Here is a 17556-nt window from a genome sequence, read left to right as displayed (position 1 = left end):
CATGAGGAGCAGGAACGTGACTGGTGTATCCCCGGGTCTGAACAAAGAAAAGACAGCCTGCAGACCGTCACTGAAGGCTTTGGGAAGCTGCTGAGCCTTGCCCGTGGGCAGGGTCTCCTTGCACAGTGCCCAGGAGACGGGCTGCATGGGCAGCATCCAGATGCTGAGGGCTGGCACCAGGGTGATGCTGCCCAGAGATAGGAGAGAAATCCACCCTCCAGAACATTCCCGTTTTTCCTTTGTAAATAAATTCTTATGTTCCACGTCTCTGGGTTGGTTTTGATTGGTTAGCTGGTTTTTGCTTGCTGTCTCACCCAACGAATTTAATGTGTTCAGAAAGTCAGACTCAAATATTGCCATGGACCTCCATGGTCCAGTCTGCCTGGATTTTATTTTGGTGGAAAACGTGGAAATTTAAGATGCCTAAATACAACAAAACTAACATCAAGCTGTTACAATCCTCCTTAAAATGCAGATCTCTCTCTGCCCTTCATAGATTTAACTCTCTGTGACTCAAAACCCCGTGTCAATGATTTCAGACCAAGTGTTTAGTCCCACTTAGTAGGCTCCAGCACCCGGCTGTCTATTCTAGGAGCAGGGCTGCCAAGTTGCCCATGGTTTCAGGAGCTGGCTCACTTTCCCGTGTTTATCAGCTCACTAGCACTTTCTCCCTTTAATAGCAATGCAGTCCAGCAAGCCATGTGACCCTGTGGGGACCAGGAGCCCTCTGAGGGCTGGGAGGTTTTGTTTCATGTCCCCAGGTTGCTGGCTGGTGGTTTTGGACTGTGCTGCCTAAACGCCAGCCCAGCCCTTGCTGCTGCCAGTCAGGTCCTGGCAGGAGGGCAGTCCCTATAAATAGCCATGTGTATAAGTCGCCTCTCTCTGCTTCTCTCTTCAGCTGCAAGTTTGCCCGTATCTCTCATCATGCAGTGCTTCATGTGGTGCCTCCCGGGTGCTTGCACTGCACAGTGGTGGGAGCAGCTGGGATGGCTCAAGTCCCCACACAGGCACCTGTTCCCAGCCCCACATAGAGAGATTCCCAGTCCCCAGCAACCTCCAAACCTTCAACTCCACCCTTAAAGCAACCAGAGTCACCACCGTGGTGTCCTCTCTAGGATGAGGACCTGCCATGGTGGCAGGGATGGAACAGGCTGTGTGAAGCTGCTAGTCATGGGCAACAAAAAACTGGGGTTCAGAGAGTCAGCCCAGGCTCTGCACATGGCAGTGGCAGCTGGGCAGTGTTCCCCACATCTCCTTTCAGGGTGACAGAGCTGGATGAAAATCCCTGGAGCAGCAGCTGTGGAGACGTAGGGCAGTGCTCACTACTGTTTTGCAGAGCAGAAGTGAAGAGCCAGGGAAGATGTAACCAGGCTGGGACATCCAGGTGTTAATGCAGGTAATGACTATGATGTGACATTGGTCTGGGTATCCATCAGAATTTCCCCTGGCATAGTGTGGCTGGACACATCTGGGAAAATCCACCCTGGTCTAGGACAGGATCACCTTTGCACAGCACTGAGCATCCTGCCATCTCGCTCGAGGACTGCTCCCAGCTCCAGGACAGCAGTGTGAATCAGAGCAGAGCAGGGCCGGAACTGTGCTGCAGCGCTTGGGGTTTTTGCTGCCTTCATTTCACAGTGTGGGCAGCCCAAGCTGTGACCATAATAAATAAAGTGACAGCCAGGGAGCAGAGCTCTCTGGTTTCCTGTACACCTCAGGCTGGCCAGGGTAAACACACAACAAGCCTGCACTTCAGACGGGGCCATGCCCACAGCACGTCAGCCAGAGCCTGGACACATGCCAAGCCAGCCAGAGCAAAGCCGCTGAGCAGGAGGCTTCACAGTGCAAGTCCCACACAAGGCAAATAGGCTGGTGCTGAAGGGCACAGCCCCACTGCCCCAAGATGCCCTGCATCCAGCAGGCACCTGCACCTCTGGAATGATCACCCGTGTCTCTGGGATGTCAGGGACCATCACTGGGGTTGGCTTCCAGGGCATGTGCCCCATCGTTGCTCAGGCTACAGGGTTGTGGAGCATTCTCAGACAGGCAGCACTGAAATGAGCACCGGGAGAGGCTTCACACCATCAGCCAGGCCTGCTCTTGAGGAGACATACCTTGTGGCAGTCTCCTCTGCACAGAAACCATGAGAGGACACCACAGACTTCAGATATACTCATCTCCACTCTCCATAGTCCTCTTCCATCCATTCATCTGCTCCCCTCACATCATGCAGGCAGAAATCCAGCAAGTGCTAGCTCAGCCAGCACGGCTGAGGACCAGTGTCCCTGTCCCTCAGCACATCATCATGATAGGGCACCTGCACAGCAGCATGACACATCTCACTTCAAGTCTGGCCCAGCTCCAGCTCTCAAGCTCATGAGCCCAAATCTCTCAATTCCATCACCAAGCCCGGCGCATGGGGGCCCAGTTCATGAATGTGACTGCTTCCTCCTGGCAAAAGAGCTCAGGACATCTTTGAGCACACAGCAGGAGCGAGGCAGAAGAAGCTGCGGACTGATGGCCCAGTTCAGCTTGTCCTGCATGGGTTCATGGTAGTGTAATATCACCCCCAGACATCTGCTCACGTGTCCTCTCTGCTCAGAGGAGAAGGAAAGGTGCTTAAATTCAGTCCTTTTGGGCTGCTGAGAGGGAGACCAGCTGTTGGACAGGATGCTGCAGACAGCCTGAATATGTCCTTTTGCCATGGCAGAAAGGAGGAGCTGGGAGCCATGTGGAGCTCATGATCCTCATCTGAGCCTGAGGATGGAGCAGGGGAAGAGCTGCAATGTCAGAGCTGCCCTGTGCCAGGGAGGTCCAGCCCCAAGGACCCCAGGGTGCATGCAGCCCCATGAAGTGCCCTGCTCATCTGTCAGACCCCACATCACTGTCAAACCTCCTCCTTCTTCACCCATCATTGCAGCTCTCTAGCTTTGCCCAGAGCTGGTGGCCCAACATACTCCAGATCCCCAATGCATCCCTCCTCCCAGCACACCACGGACAGTGCCAGCTCCAACCCCCTGTGCAGAGACCCCTCCAAATCAAGTTCTGCTCTCAGATTCCCACCCCCAAGGGTGGCCCCAGCCCTGCAGAGCTGGGGGATTCCCCAGATCCTCAGCTCGGCTCAGTTCTCCAGCACTGCAGCGGCAGAGAAAGCAGCGCGTGGCTCCAAGCCAGCGCTGGCGCCAAGCAGCCCAGCTCCCAGTGCTCTGCAAGCACCACGAGGCACTGAGGAAAGCTCAGGGTCTGCTCCCAGGGGAGGACCCAGGGCCAAATGCGTGCTGCAGCCCGTCCAACTCCGCTCCTTCCAGAGGAGCTGGCCGATCCTGGAAGACGCTCAGCATCCCTCAGCTCACGCAGACTGAAGAGAGCAGAGCAGTATCAGGAGGTGAGAAGGAGAAAGTTTGGAGCTGGATGGAGGAAACCTCTCTCTGCCCAGGATGAGCCCCTCCTACATCCCCAGGCTCCCAAAATCCACATGAGCTGCTAGCTGAGAGCAGATGTGTGCAGGCTGGTGGAACCAGAACCTTCCTGCAAAGCACCTGAGAGGCCACGTGAGCTGCCTCAAGGAGGGACATCCTTGGCCTTGGCACAGGCCCAGCTCTTGTAGTGCAGGCAGGATGGCACTGGCCACATGTGGCTGGTGAGGCAGTAGCCCCAGCCATGAGCAGATGTGCCACATTGGGCTATTCCTTGGGCTATGTGGGCACCAAGCCTCAACCATGACTGAGCACAACACTCACAGTGCAGCCAATACAGGCACTGCTCACACACAACCTCCACCTCTCCCAAAGTCTGATACGGTGGGGTTGCATGGGAGAGCTGGGATGAAGGAAAACACTGGTTTATGACCATATGGATACACAGGAAGTGGGATAGCTCATGGGCGTGTTTCTGTGCTGTTGTAGAGATAGGATGGGACAGCAGCAGGTAGTTCTTTGTTACTTTAGGGTTCAGAGATGTGCCTGGATATGGGCAAGGATCAATTTGTCACTGTAGGGTTGCAGAGGGAGTCTGTGACCCTGTTCACTCCTGCCAGCCTACAGAGCCTTCTGTTTTTTCAGCAGAAGTAGAGCTGCGTGGGTGCTGCACACACCTGGAAGTTGTGTCCATTATCTCTGCACAGGCAGCTTGTCTGGAGAGTAGGGAAACACTGGATCCATCCCAGGGCTCCAGCAGTGCCTTGATGGCATCACACGGTGAAACCCCAAACCAGACTTGGCCTCAGGTGCCACCGGAGAGGAAATTTCCCAGAGGGTCTTCACCAGCTGGTTTCCTGTTGCAGACTTTCAACAAATTTTTTTCCTCTTGAAAATTTTCACTGCAATAAAATGGCATACGAAACCCATTTCCAAGGGAAAGCAGCTTGGGTGGTGGATGTGTCCTGCAAAAGAGGGATGCAAACATGCACCACAAGCTGCGAGGAGGAAGGAGCCTTTTCTTCAACTCAGGGACACAAACCCCGCGGTCAGATTTCAACCCTGCATGTTCCCCATCAAATAAACCACCACAATAATAAACCCCAAAGAAACGGCCCGCCTAGGGGCCAGGGAAACTGAGTCACAGGCAGGACGTATCTGCCTCCACTCCTCCGGGATGCAGGGATGGGGGCAGGCACGGTTGGTGAACGCAGGAGGTGCTGACCTCCAAGAGCACCGGGGAGGGTTGTGCACTCTCGGGGGGTTCCTGAGCCTCAGGGGGACACCCGCGCTCCGGAGGGCACCGCACATCAGTGTGCCACGGTGGGATCCCCATCCCAGCGCTCCGGCCGGACTGGGACGGGGAGCCCCGGGGAGGACCGCGAACCCCGGGCAGGCGGCGGGCAGAGGGTTCGGATCCCTCCCGGTCCCGGGGGGGGGCTCACAGGCAGGAAGCGTCCCGGGGTGGCGGCGGCAGATTGGCAGAGCCCTGCTCCAATGGAGCGGCGGCGGCAGCCCCGGCGGCTTCGCACCGCCTGCGCTACCGGCCCCAGCCAGCCCGGTGCGGGCGCCCCGCTCCCGGCCCCGCTCCCGCTCCCGGCCCGGCTCCCGCTCCGCTAGCGCCATGGACACATAGCCGCGGCGCCACGCAGGAAGGTAGGGAACAGTCCCCCGGTCCTCGGCCCGCGAGGGGAACGAGTCGCCGCCGCCCCGACTTCGCGGTGAGGGACGCGCGGCTGCGGTCAGGCGGCTCCCGGAGCTGTTTGCTGCCCGGGTGGAGAAAGTTGTGCGGGTGTGTGTGGATGTCTGTGTCTCTGTGTCCCCTCGCAAAGCAGCTGCCAGGGACTTGCCCTCCCCGTCCCTCCCGGCTGCCTGTGGGTACCCAGTGCTGCTCCCCCTTCTCCGCCCTCCGCGCCTCCGCCTTGCCCGGAGATGCTCGGGGGGTTGATGTTCCTGGGGTGGGATGTTTGAGCCCCTTCTCCAGCCTCCACAAACCACCCTCCCTCCGTTTCCTACTGCCACCCCTAATGTCTCTGAAGGGAGTTTTCTGGAGAAAGGCTGGAATGCCAGGCAAAGCGCCCCCCCTGACAGGGCCCCCTCTTCTCCTGGGGGGTCCAGGGAAAAGCTGCTCCCAATTAGGAGAGGCGCTGAGAGAGGCGCTTTCCCATGCGCGGGCGCTGGCAGGGCTCTGCTTGCCTTGTCCTTCCTTGCCCCGGGATGCTGTCTCAATCCCAGCTTCTCTGTCCTGTGCCAGCCGTGATGAGTGCCCAGCTCTGGGTTGTGCCCACCACCACTCTCAGAGGCTGGCTGTGTCACCCACCCACCAGGTCCCCTCCAAGCTCTGCCTCCGGGCTGGTGAAGGCCATCAGAGAGGGCCATGGGGCTGAGCTTGGCTTGGACATCACTGTCAGCAAACTGAGACCCCTCTGAGACGGGGCCCAAGGGTGCTTTGTGCCTGGTCCCCATGGATGGGAAGAAACCCAGAGCTGCAGCAGCTCACAGATGTGTTTCCATGCACACAAAATGGTGTTGGACTGAGTGGCATTGGTGGCATAGCCAGAGCTGAGACTTCTGGGGCTGGCCAAGCACTTTGTGTGCCGGGAGGTGACTGCCCCATGTCTGGCTGTTGTGTTTGCAGCAGGAGGTGGTGCATTTGCACTCTGCTGTTTATAGGAGGGCAGGTCGCAGCGAGGTTGCGTGTGCTGTGACTTGAGGCACATGGCATCCCAGCCTGGCGCAGGGAGAGGAGCTTCACAGGGAGCTGGGAGCTGGTGGAGGCCCTCCTGTGGCGGGGACAAGGATGAGATATGGGCACAATGCCCCCTCATCATCCACACACCCTTTGCCCCACCAACCTGGCACTTTTTGGGGGGAAATGAAAGGGGCAATATGTGCTCTCCAGGGAGCTGTGAACTGACCTTGGTAGCCAAAGTGGGACTGGTGGGGGACAGGGTCTGACTGGTGACAGCAGGGTTGTGCTCAGGACTGGTTGTCACCAGCGGTGGGTGAACAGGGAGTGTGGGGTTCAGCAGGGTGGTGGGGAGGGCTCCCTGGAGGGTGCAGCTACAGGCAGAGCCTGCAGGAAGGTGGAAGAAAAGCAGCTCTGGCCTTGTGCTTCCTATTCCAGGAAGAGGAACCTCACAGGGAGGGGAAAACTTGACTTGATTATATCTAATAAGCCACTTTTTCCCTGTCCCAGCAAGCTGTCCCAGCGGCGGGGGGAGGAGGATGCTTGGCCAAGTGCAGGCCCTGTTTGTGAAGGATGAATGAATGACTCACAGCACAGCAAGTCTCCCCGCCGTTTTCATCGTGGCAGCAGCAGCAGCAGTTCCCCTTTGCAGCTGCTGGGTTTATCAGAAGCTGTCATGCTGGGTGGGCACCCAGGCAGCCCACACCTGCAGCCTCCACATGAAGGTGTCCTGCCTCCCCTGCCCGTCTCACACGGCTCACCTGGACCATCCTGAGTGGGGAAACCCTCACGGGTGGTAACAGCGCATGGCATCCTCACCTGCCATGAACTAGCTGAGCACTCAGTTCAAACCCTTTCTTTCTACTCTGCTCTTGTTCAAAGGCAACTCCAGGCTCTTCCTGCTCACACAGGCCTCAACCTCCCTCCGGTTTCCTGCCGAATGCGTTCCTGGAGAGCTTATTCCCCTGTGGGTTTGTGCCAACATTGTGCTTTTAGTTCAAGACCTCTTCTCCCTCTCCGGTGTTTACCCTGCTATATTTATAGCTTCCTCGTTAGGTTAAGCATGCCAAAGGATTCTTGCCTCCTCTTCTCCCGCGGGTTTGGCTCTAGAGGAAAACCCCTTGCTAGATGCTTCCCGCAGGAGGGGGCAGGTGCCGGCTTGTGTCTCTGCTTTTCTCCCTTTGGAAAATTTCGGCATCTCTCACAGCTTGTTTCCCCTCCTCTTGTTTAGGCATGAAAGAGGGTGGCTCTGCCCCTGCCCAAGATATCGTCAAGGACTGTGCTTGGATGGTATGGGAGCTCTTCCCTGTAGGCAGCACACTGGGGCTTCAGCAGCATTTGGGATGCTGATACAATGCCAGCGTCAGGGATTAGCCCTGGGATGTCTGAGGTGGCTTGCTGGGATGTTTAGAGAGTTTTTGGTTTTTCTAAGTGTTCCTGTGGTTACAACAGCATCGCAATGTGTGAAAATCACCAAATCTCTCTGGCTGGGGATGTCATGACCCTATGACCCAAGTTCCTACCAGCAAACCTCTCTGCACCTCCTAGTGATGGTTTTCTTCTCCCATCCAGGTTGTGAAGGTGGGGAAGGGCACAGATGCCTTGCAGTTATTGTTGCAGTTGTTGTTGCAGTTGTCTGTCCAACAGCCAGATTCCCATGCACCTTTTCCATGGAAAAATAAAAATTCCTTTGGAGATTAGTAGCAGGTTTGCAGTGTCAAGGATCAATGTGTAAATAGGAATTATCTCTCAAGTTTGGCTGCTTCCCAGGTCTCTGAGTCATCCTCGCATGGGAGTGGGACGGGGTGAGCTTTGGGCTCTTTTGAAAGGTCACAGCACCTCCTGGAGCATCTGCCAAGCTCTCTGGTACAGGTGGATAGCTGGGCTGGAAGGTGCAATTCCTTCTCTCTAGTGGTACGAGCCTGGGATGTGGCAAAAAAAAGCTGACAAATACTTCCTCCCACTCTGGTGTTTAGGTTGGGGGCATCCAGGAGAAGAGGGACAAGAAATTTGTCGAGACCTGATTTGCCTCCATCTTACCAGGACTGTTCACTGTGGTCACATTGGTCACATCTGATCAGCACAGCTTGGGCTTGCTCCAGCAGGCATTGGTCACTGCTGAAAGGCTTTTGAGGAATTTTGGAAGAGTCTGTGCAGGGGAAGATCACATCCACCTGCTCGTACATGTTTCCTAAAGATGCTTTTGGGGAGGACAAGGAGGCTGGAGGGACCTCAGGAGATCTGACATGGTCGGGCATGGGGCTGGCCCATGCAGGTAGCAATGGCCTTCATGCAGCCAAGAGTGCATTGCCCAGGAGAAGGGAGGATGCTGAAAGCACTTTGGAAATCAGCCTGAGGCTCCTCAGAGGCTGCTCAGCTCTAGTCCATTCCTTTCAGTATGGAAACGGCCAAAATAGAATCTGCCTAATGAAGATTGTTACGGACCCGCAGAGATTGCCGTATAGGGAGAGGTGGAAGAGCTCAGTTCATCATCTGATGAAATCCTGATGGTGGGAAAAAAATCATTTGGGCATGTTCTGGTTTATTTCACCTCCCAAAGTGTAAACAAGGAATGCCAACTGTTGTTGAGAAGCCAGTGCTGATGACACACTTAGGGGAAGAAGGGAAGGAGGAAGCTTCCAGCTTTGGTGGACCATCATCTCTGCAGCAGTTTGGGGAGGATCTTCTGACCTCCTAACTTTGATGAGTGTTGTGCTCAGCTGTAGCTAAGTGTTGTCCCACCTTGGGGAGCTCCAGACCAGCCTTAGGGCTGCTGCCTACCATCCTGCTGGCAGCCTAAGGGGTGTGGATGTCCTCACAGAAGAGCACGTGGGAGGCAGTGGGGCTGGCACAACATCCCTGGAGCCCCCAGGCTGGCGTGGCTGGGCCTGTCCAGCTGTTTCCTTTGCCTTCCTGTGCTTTCACCATACTCTTCCTTTGGGACAGAAGGCTTTCATCCTGGCCATACCAACAGTCCCATCGGCACATCACCAGCCCCTTTTTAGGGTATCAGGGCCTTTTGAATTCAGTAACATCGAGAAAGGTGCAAATCCACTCTTACCTTCCTGCAAAAATAGACAGGGAAAAGCCAAAAGCGCTGTCATGAAGGGTCTTCATTGTGGTCCAGCCCAGTGCCGTGCCAGTGTTGCGACAGAGCTCACAACAGCTGTGCTGCAACAGCCCTGCAAAGGTCTCCCGGGATGGCCCAGCTGCAGTGGCCCGGCTTGGTTTTGCAAAAGCTTCTGTCACGCAGGGTGCCCAGGCCAGCTGGCACCTCCCCAGACTTCCTTTCAGGGCCAGGGCCAGCCCCTGGCTGCTGGGGAGGTCTGCAGGAGTCTTTGCTTTCCATGAGTTTTGCCTGAGGCCTCAAGGCTTAGGAGGAGCTGGTGGACCCAACCAGCTATTGCTCCATCCTTGTCTTGCAAGGGCCAACACGCAACCCCAGGGGTTCTTCGGTGCTTCGGCTGCTTTTGATTTTTTTAGCTCCTGCAAGGCTCCCGCCGGGCTGTTTCATGGCTCCCTTGAGGCTACTCCACCCCATCCTGGCTTTGAGTTTTGCAGCTTCACGGCTGGAGCATGGCTGTGCCAGGGGAGGCGTCCGTTTTCTCTGGCCTCCCTGATCCTTTGCCCAGCTCCATTTCCCCTCTCCAAGTGGGACTGTGCCCACAGTTGTTGCACCCCAGCATCCAAAAAACAGTGCACATAACAAGGAAGATGAGGCCCCCCAGTGCCTGTGCTGGCACAGGGAACAGTCAGTGTGAGAGACTGGTCTCTCAGAGTATCTGCTGCACATCCACATTCCTCCTTCCCAACGGGAGGCTGCAGATATGCATTGGGTTCCCTGGCAGCTCCTGGAGCTGGGTGGTTTGCCCTGGAGATGCCTTGGAGAGCTCTGCTCAGCAAGGCACTGAGGCTTGGACTCAGTGGTCTGGGAGGATGATGAGAAGCTCATCATCCAAGCTCAATCTTAGCTGGAGCAGCAGTGGTGCTGTGCCTGGGATGGATGGATGGATGGATGGATGGATGGATGGATGGATGGATGAAGGACTTGAGCAAGGCAAGGCCTGTGGGGAAGGTCATCTTGGTTTTCACCCCTGGGGTGCTGCTGTAAGAGTGGGATGGTGCTGGGGCAGCGTGTCCTGCTGCATCCCCAAACTATGTCCCCATGAGACGTGTCCCCAACAGGGTGCTTGGTGGTGAGCCATGCATGGAGAACTTTCTTCCTCCAGTGCCTGGGAAGGTCTCTGAGAGCTTTTTTCACTTATTTTCCCCACCTATCAAGGGCAGAGGGGCCGTGCAGCAGCATTTAACCCTCCTGGGGTATGTGGGGGACCTCACATTGCTGCTGGCGACGTGGCTGCTGCATCTCCATCAGTGACAGCATTTCAGGGGTGACAGCAAATGCCTCTCTACCATCCCTCACCACAACCAGAGGAGGGTTGAGTGGAGCCAGAGGCAGCATTTGTGGCCAGTTCTATGAATGTCCAATTACCAGCTTGCCTTGCCACTGTGTGAGAGGTTCCTGCACCTAATTTTTGTTGAAACGATCCATTTTTCTCAGTAATTTAATAGCGTGGGCAGGCTGCTTGCTGTCGGAGGGCCAGCAGCGAGCACCGAGGAGCCTGTGTGCCGGGCTGCCGGCCGTAACCACCTTCCCTGGGCGACGCAGGAATGCTGACCTAATAGAAAAGACATTTAAAGAGGAGTTTTGGAGAGCAGCTCAGCTCTTACTCGGCTCATGCGCACGGCTGCCGATTGTAACAGGGTCTCTCCATGCTCCAGAAGGTGCTGGGGACCAGCATGGGCAGTGGGGACATCCCTGATGGGAGCTGGGCACCAGGGCACAAGCCATGCCAGACATCAGTTGCTTTATTTTCCGGGTAAAAAAGTTGCTTCGGGGGGGCCGTCACAAGTTGTGAACCGAGGCTGGGTTCAGCGCCCGGCTGCGGTTCTCCCAGGCTGGAAAAGCCGTGGAGTTTTGCTCTTGACATTTTCCAAATGAGATGTTTTGATTTATCCTTCTTTTTTTTTTTTCCCAATTTATTTTATTCCCTGCCCCAAGGTAATGTTTGGAAGACAAATTTAGCTCGATTTAACTCAAACCTTTTTAAAAAAGTAAAACCACTGAAAACTAAACAAGGCCTATCATTTAGAACAAAATGTTTTGGTTTTCATTTTCCTTTTGGCATGAAAAACACAAACTTTATTTTTTTCCATTTTCCTCTTGACCTACAAACAATTTTACCATTTTCTTTTCTCCTCCTTGTTCATTCCCAAGACCACATTGTGCATTGTGGCCAGGGAACAGGCAAGCCCTGGTACTGTTCCCAGTGGGATGGGGGTCCCAGAGTGGGTACTTCCCCGTGGAGACCAGAGGAATCTTGCAAAATCAAGCAGGAGCTGCTCTCCCTGCTGCCAGCACTGACTCAGTTGGGAGCTCCTTGTAGAAAAGGGAGGCCCCCGGGTGTGGGTCTGTTCCAGCTCTCTTAGGGGGATGTGAACCCCTGGGCAGGGCAGAGCTGTACTGCGGGTGCTATGTTCTGCTGCTGGGCATCCCTACTGGGAAGGGCGAGCTCTGGCATTGCCTTCTCTCCTTGTTTATTCAAGTTTAAAATTAATCTGACCTTCCCCTGCTCAGACATGTGCAAACACGGCACGTCCCTGAGCAGGGAGCTCCTGCCGGCCCAAGGGGAGCCCTCTCTGTCCCCAGCTTGCGGCGTTACTGTCCCCTGTGGATGAGGTCCCCACCAGGATCCGGGTGCTGGGGTATGGTGGGGCTTCCTCCTGGCAAAGGCAGCTCTGGCCGTCAATCAGCGCACGGTTAATCCTCCAGTACGAGCTGCCAGAAGCCTGAATGCCCGGGTCTGGCGTCTCTGAGCTGGGCAAAGGATGGCTGCAATGCTTCCATCCCGGGCAGGAGCCCGTGTACCCGAGCCAGCGATTGTTTCCCCAGCCTTGACCCGCTCCACTCCCTGCCAACTCAGCCCTGCGTCCTCCACCCTTTGCCAAGTCCCAGCTCTCTGCTCTGCCCCAGCCTCCCCAGGCTGTCAGCCGGGCAGGGAGCAGGGAAGGGATGATGGGGAGCAGCACGGTCGCCAGACCTGGTGCAGAAGCAAGCACCCGACTCATCCACCACCTGATTTTATTTTATTCCCCTCTCAGTGCCTCGCTGCATACCACAGCCGTGCTTTTTATAGCCCCCAGCTGCAGCCTCGGCGTGCTCCCAGCCAGCTCCCCGCCGCAGCCCTGCTCGCTCCATGCCAGCAGCCCCGGCCAGGAGGGGATGGACGACATTCCCGGGGTCCCTGTGGCGGTTCAGGCGGAGGAGAGCATGGGCTGCGGAGGAAGGCGGATAATTAAACCCTAACGCGGAGCCACGCTCCCGTGCGGGCGGGGGCGCTCACCGAGCCGCGTCAGTCACCCCCCGTCGCAGCCGGCACGTGCCGCCGGCCAGGCCGAGGCCGAGTGCTGGTGGCCCGTCCCTCCCTGTCCCCTCTGCTGCTGCCCAGGGCTGGTCCCAGGCAGCCCGAGCCACCAGCTCCTTCCATGAGCCAGCTTGCTCTGCCGTGGCGGGGTGGTGTGTCAGCAAGAGGGGTACCCCCTCCATCCCCGATGGCCCCCCAGCCTCTGGCGCATCTACAGAAGTTAGAGGGAGATTAGAGGCTCCTGCCCACTCCCCGGGAGCACTTTTATGAGCATCTGGGGCTTGCTGCTGCATTTCCGCATCTCACAGCCACTTCCACAGCTGGGATGCTGCTGTGGGATCTGGAGCAAGGAGGAGGAGGAGATGAGGTATGAGGCTGTGCTGCAGGCTGCATGCCTGGAGCACCCCTTTGTTGGGATGTGGGGTTTGCAGAGTGGGGGCGGCCGGCCAGCAGGCGGGGAGCAGCATCCTCGCTGGGAAGCAGCGGGGGGGCCCCCGGCGCCTCAGTCCCCGGGCTTTCTCCAGACGTGATTTCACCGCTGCGGGGAGGGAGAGCGGCCAAGGGACGGGCCCTGCTCGCCCCGACGGCACCCGGTTCGCTTGCCGGGGCGTTAGTCATTTGGGCCGCGGCTGGGGATGATGGGATGTGCCTCGGGTCCCCGTGGGGCAGGGGCACGGGGGCTTGGAGAGCCAGTACAGGGGACAGGGATGGGGTCAGGGATGGATGGGGGGTGCGTCTGGGCTCGCAGCCCACAGTCCCCTCCTTTACGAGCTGGGAAGGGGAGCAGAAGGCTGTGGTGAAGCCAGATGTGTGCTGGGCATCTCCAGCTGAGCAGGTGGGCCAGGATGGGGCCACCTTTGCTGGGCTGGTGCCTGCAACTGCTTCCCAGCCTGCTGCTGTGACTTTCCAGGGCTGGACATGGCAGCATGGAGGCAGAGGCGATGCTGTGGAGAGGCAGCATCCTGCTTCAGGGATGGATTTGGGGACATATCCCAAGGAGAGGGCTTCTCCAGAGATTTATGGGGTCCCTGGGAATGTGGAGAGCCCCATGGGACAATGGCATGCCTCATTCTGAGTGGGCACTGGGTGTTGGGTGCCTGTGAATAATTTTAAGCCTTGACCACAAGACCATCCAGCTTATTTTACTTCCAGCAGGGAGGCAGGGAGAGGCCAAGCAGTGGAGTACCAGTGGTGCTGCCATGTGGCTGCTGCCAAGCAGCTGGGGCCAGGCAGCCTTGGCTCCATGCAGGCAGGGCAGTGGACAAGGGAAAGCAGGGAGCTGCGGAGGCGTTGAGGAAGGGATGTGCAAGGGTGGGTTTTACAGAAGCACAGCTGTAACGTGACCCAGTATGGGTAGCTGTAGAGGGGGGCCCTCCCAAATCTGCTCCCTCCTGGAGATGATGAGCTTCATGCCATGAGGGCTGGGGTCTCGCTGACAGCACCTCAGCCCTTGGGCGAGCTGGGGATGGCTGAGGGGGCTGTGGGAAGGGGGAGCTGCTCGTGCTGCCGGCCAGGTGCCAAGCATGACGGGAGAGGGGAAAGCCTTGGAGACTCGTTCTGAAACAAGGCTGCCCTTTTATTCTACTTTACAAGTGCATTTTAATATCCACAAACATCCCGCCCTCCCCAGGCTGCTGCCAGCGGAGCCTGTATTGCCTGTGCTTGGCCTGCCGAGAAACCCCGGCCAAACCCTGGGCCCCAGCACAGGGGAGAGGATTATTTTTCCCCCCTCGTTTTTTTGTAAGATATGTTTTCTATAGCTCTAATTGGACGGGCTTGAGCCCTGGCCAAGGCAAACACACCTGGGGGAGCCTCACTTTACAGACCCCATCTGCTGTGTCGGGGGCTCTGCTCCCCACACAGCCGCTGCCTGGCCCCTTTATAGGGGAGGGGGCTGTTGGGGATGGGGGGGGTAGGACCGCTCCCACGCCAAACCACTGAGCAACCTCCGTGGAGGAGGAGAACCCAGCAAGGCGGCTCAGGGAGATGGTGCAGAGGCAGCAGGGGCACCCAGCAGAGCCCCATCCCACAGCAAGATTCCAGCCCATCGTGGAGCTGAGGTATCTCCTCCCTGCCAGTGCTGCTGTGGTGGCATGGGGCTCGGTGTCCATCCCGGGTGGGATGCTGTGGGTGGGAGGTGCAGCAGATACCAGCAGTGTTTTGCCTTCCTGAGGTGACAGCATGTTCATCAAGGGGTTGCGGTCCCCAAAATCTGCATGTGCCCAGAGAGGGAGGATGTGGGGGTTCTCCAGCATGCCGGGTTGTGTTTTGGGCTGCAGGATGACCTACCCAGTGACACCCATTCAGAGACTGTTCTGGAAAGCAAACAAGGGACTTCAGCATGCCAGGCCACTCCAGTGGCTTGCATTGACATCCAAATCCATGCTGGACTGAGCTTTAGGTGCTCCTTCCTGCAACTGCTGGCTTTTTTGTGGGGCTTTTTAGCTGGGCTCTTCCCCTTCCAGTTGTTTCAGGGTCCGCTTCCAATGCCCCCTTTACCAGCGGGCTGCGCAGTGCTGGCACCCTGATGCCAGGGTCTCATGGGTTTCATCTCATATCTGTACTTAGCCAGAGCCAAGAGAGCTGTTGGGGGTCTCTCCTTGACCACGCTGGGGTCCTACCTCCCAGAAGGGACCAGGATGCATACCCTGACAGCATGCTGTGCGCCAGGGAGCAGCAGCACACTTAGGTGGCACCCATCACTTGGCTCATTCTGGAGTACCTTTTGTCCTCCCTTCTACACCCCATCTCCCAGGGGTGTGCAGGGCACAGTGCTGTGCCCCCCCTCCATCCTCAGGGATGTGTGCAGCGCACCCTCCCTTCCTTGTCTGGCTGCCCGTGTGGTTACCTGGCAGCACTGAGGGGGCATCAACGCTGCAAACTGCGCTCCTGGTGCTCGAGGTGCCACTGATCACTCCCAGGAGGAGCTCTGCACCCTCTGCCTGGTGCTATGGAGGTGCTGCCTGCAAAGGGAAATACTGTGTTTTCTTGAGGTGCATTGCCACACATACCCCCCAGTGCACCCAAGTGCTGACTTGGAGCACCAGCACTGCTGACTTGGAGCATAAGAACTGAAGTATCAGCTTAAAATATGAAAAGGTAGGATCCAGGCTCACCAAGGCCTGCTGTTTCACTTCAGGTGAATGGGATGAGCTGTGGGGAATTATGGAGGCTGGGATGTGCCTCTGTGTGCCTCTGTGCCCCTCTGGTGGAGCCAGAGGATATCCCTGTGCACTGGGGGGCTTTGGGGCACAGCCGGAGCTGTGGCAATGCACAGGGCAACTCAAGCATTTCATGAAGAATTTTGGAGCTGTCTTGGCCTCCAGTCAGAGCAGGCTGCAATGGGAACATTTCGAAATTCTTTTGGATGAGGAAAATTCCATGGGCAGCCCCCCTCCAGAGAAAGTTTGGGATGGCTGAAATGTTTGGAGTGAGAGGCTGCTTGCTTTTGTTTACTCTGAACTATAACAGTGGAGGGGGGGAATCCAAATGAAAAAAGAGAGACAATAGGAGCCTGTAAACAGAGCTGGCCCTGAGTTGGGCTGGGGCTTCTCTCCAGCACTGAGGAAGGAGATGTGTCAGCACACTCATTGCATGGCCCTGCTTTCCCCCTCTTGGATACGATCACACTTAATCTTTCAGAACTTGGCCCGGTTTTTTTCCCCCTAGCAAAAAATGAGCCGGACGGTGTTTTTCCAACCTTCTCAACTTTAGCAGGGCTCAGCCCCCGTCCTCTGGCCTTGTACTACAGCCCCCAGGTTTTCCCTGTCTTTCCACTTTTTTCCATGTTTCCAGCTCCTTTCGGCTTGGGGACTGCCGTCTGATTGATAAGAAGTGTGGTGTGGGGGCACAGATGCTGCCCCCAATGAGGTGTCTTCCCAGCCTCTCTTCCTGCCATGTGCCTTGCACCCTCCTGCCTCCCCTGAGCTGCCTCCACATAGCAAATTCAATGATCTTAGAGGTCTGTTCCAACCTTAATTATTCAATGATTCTGTGAAAGCAGGTAGGGTTGGCTCCAAGCTTGCAGAAGGCAGGACATGGTTATCCTACCAGGTGAAGGAGACTGGTGCCATTATCCCCACATCACACATTGTCGGGGGTCTGCAATTTCCATCCCCCTGCCCTGCTCCCGCAGGGACTCTGCTGGTGGTGTACAAAAGGTTAATGGGCCACCCTTTGGCGGTGGCTTTATTTGGGCCACCCCTTGGTGATGGCTTTATTTGGCTGCCCAGGTGGTCCTTAATGACTCCTGAAATCCCTCTCTTGCCCAAAAGGGATTTTGTTTTGCACAAGGACTGACAGCAAATTGCTAGCTGGGGGAGCATTTGTGTAAGGTGAGCTGTTTATTTTGGCCCTGCTGTGTTTTGGCTGACCCGTGCGCCTTCGTGCCTCAGGGATGGAGCTGAGCCTGATGGCTTCTGGGCTCTGGCCAGCTTTGGAGCAGGGGGAGGGAAGGGGGAGCATCGTGTATGGGGGATGCTGTGGGGCCCCGCTCCTGATCAGAGTTCCCAGCCCCAGGCTGGAGTTCATCAGGAGCATCAGAAGGAGCTGGGTGTGCCTGGGTCATTCACAGGTATGTACACTTACGTCTGTCCCTACATATATGGATACACGCACCCTTGTATCAGCTCCAGGGCCAGCTTATGGGGGAACTTTGGTCTAGGAGATGCAGGTGGTCCTGGGGGGCAGGCTGCAGGCTGGTACCCGCCTTCTCCGCCGTACTGGGAGCTGCGTGTTCACTGAATTCTCTGCCAGGCTGGGCTGAGCCCAGGAGCAGAAAAATGTCCCAAATCCCAAAATGTTCCTGGGACAGAAAAAGCCTTTCCCACCCTGCTGTAATCACAGGGTGGCCCAGCTCTCTGCTGCAGGTCCCACCCGTGTCCCCAGATCCAGCACTGTACCCATCCCTATCCTGCAACCATATGCCAAGGACAGTGGGATGCAGCACCCCCTCCCACCAACTTCCATGCCTCCACCCTAAAAATAATCTCCAAGCTGTAAAGAAACCCACCAGCACTACAGCTAC

At 56.7% G+C, this 17556-nt stretch overlaps 1 protein-coding gene across 4 annotated transcripts in view; it reads left to right on the top strand.

The window, feature by feature from the left end:
• Positions 1–4960: 4960 nt before the first annotated feature.
• The window catches only part of IL11RA (interleukin 11 receptor subunit alpha), a 32505-nt gene continuing 19909 nt past the window's right edge, over positions 4961–17556 (top strand). The window contains exon 1 of one of the 4 annotated variants that reach the window (XM_048292149.1): positions 4961–5072. Coding sequence is in view for 2 of the 4 variants with exons in the window: in XM_048292147.1 (XP_048148104.1) it covers positions 12856–12897 (42 nt within the window). In the remaining 2 variants the exon portion in view is untranslated. Of the gene's footprint in view, positions 5073–5118; positions 5138–12671; positions 12898–17556 lie in introns of those variants that run through there. The other 3 variants (XM_048292150.1, XM_048292147.1, XM_048292148.1) reach the window with 3 other exon arrangements.

The sequence above is a fragment of the Corvus hawaiiensis genome, chromosome Z (genome assembly GCF_020740725.1).
Source record: "Corvus hawaiiensis isolate bCorHaw1 chromosome Z, bCorHaw1.pri.cur, whole genome shotgun sequence".
Taxonomy (NCBI): Eukaryota; Metazoa; Chordata; class Aves; order Passeriformes; family Corvidae; genus Corvus; species Corvus hawaiiensis.
The sequence above is the reverse complement of the archived record's forward strand: the minus strand, read 5'-3'. Positions and strand labels throughout refer to the sequence as shown.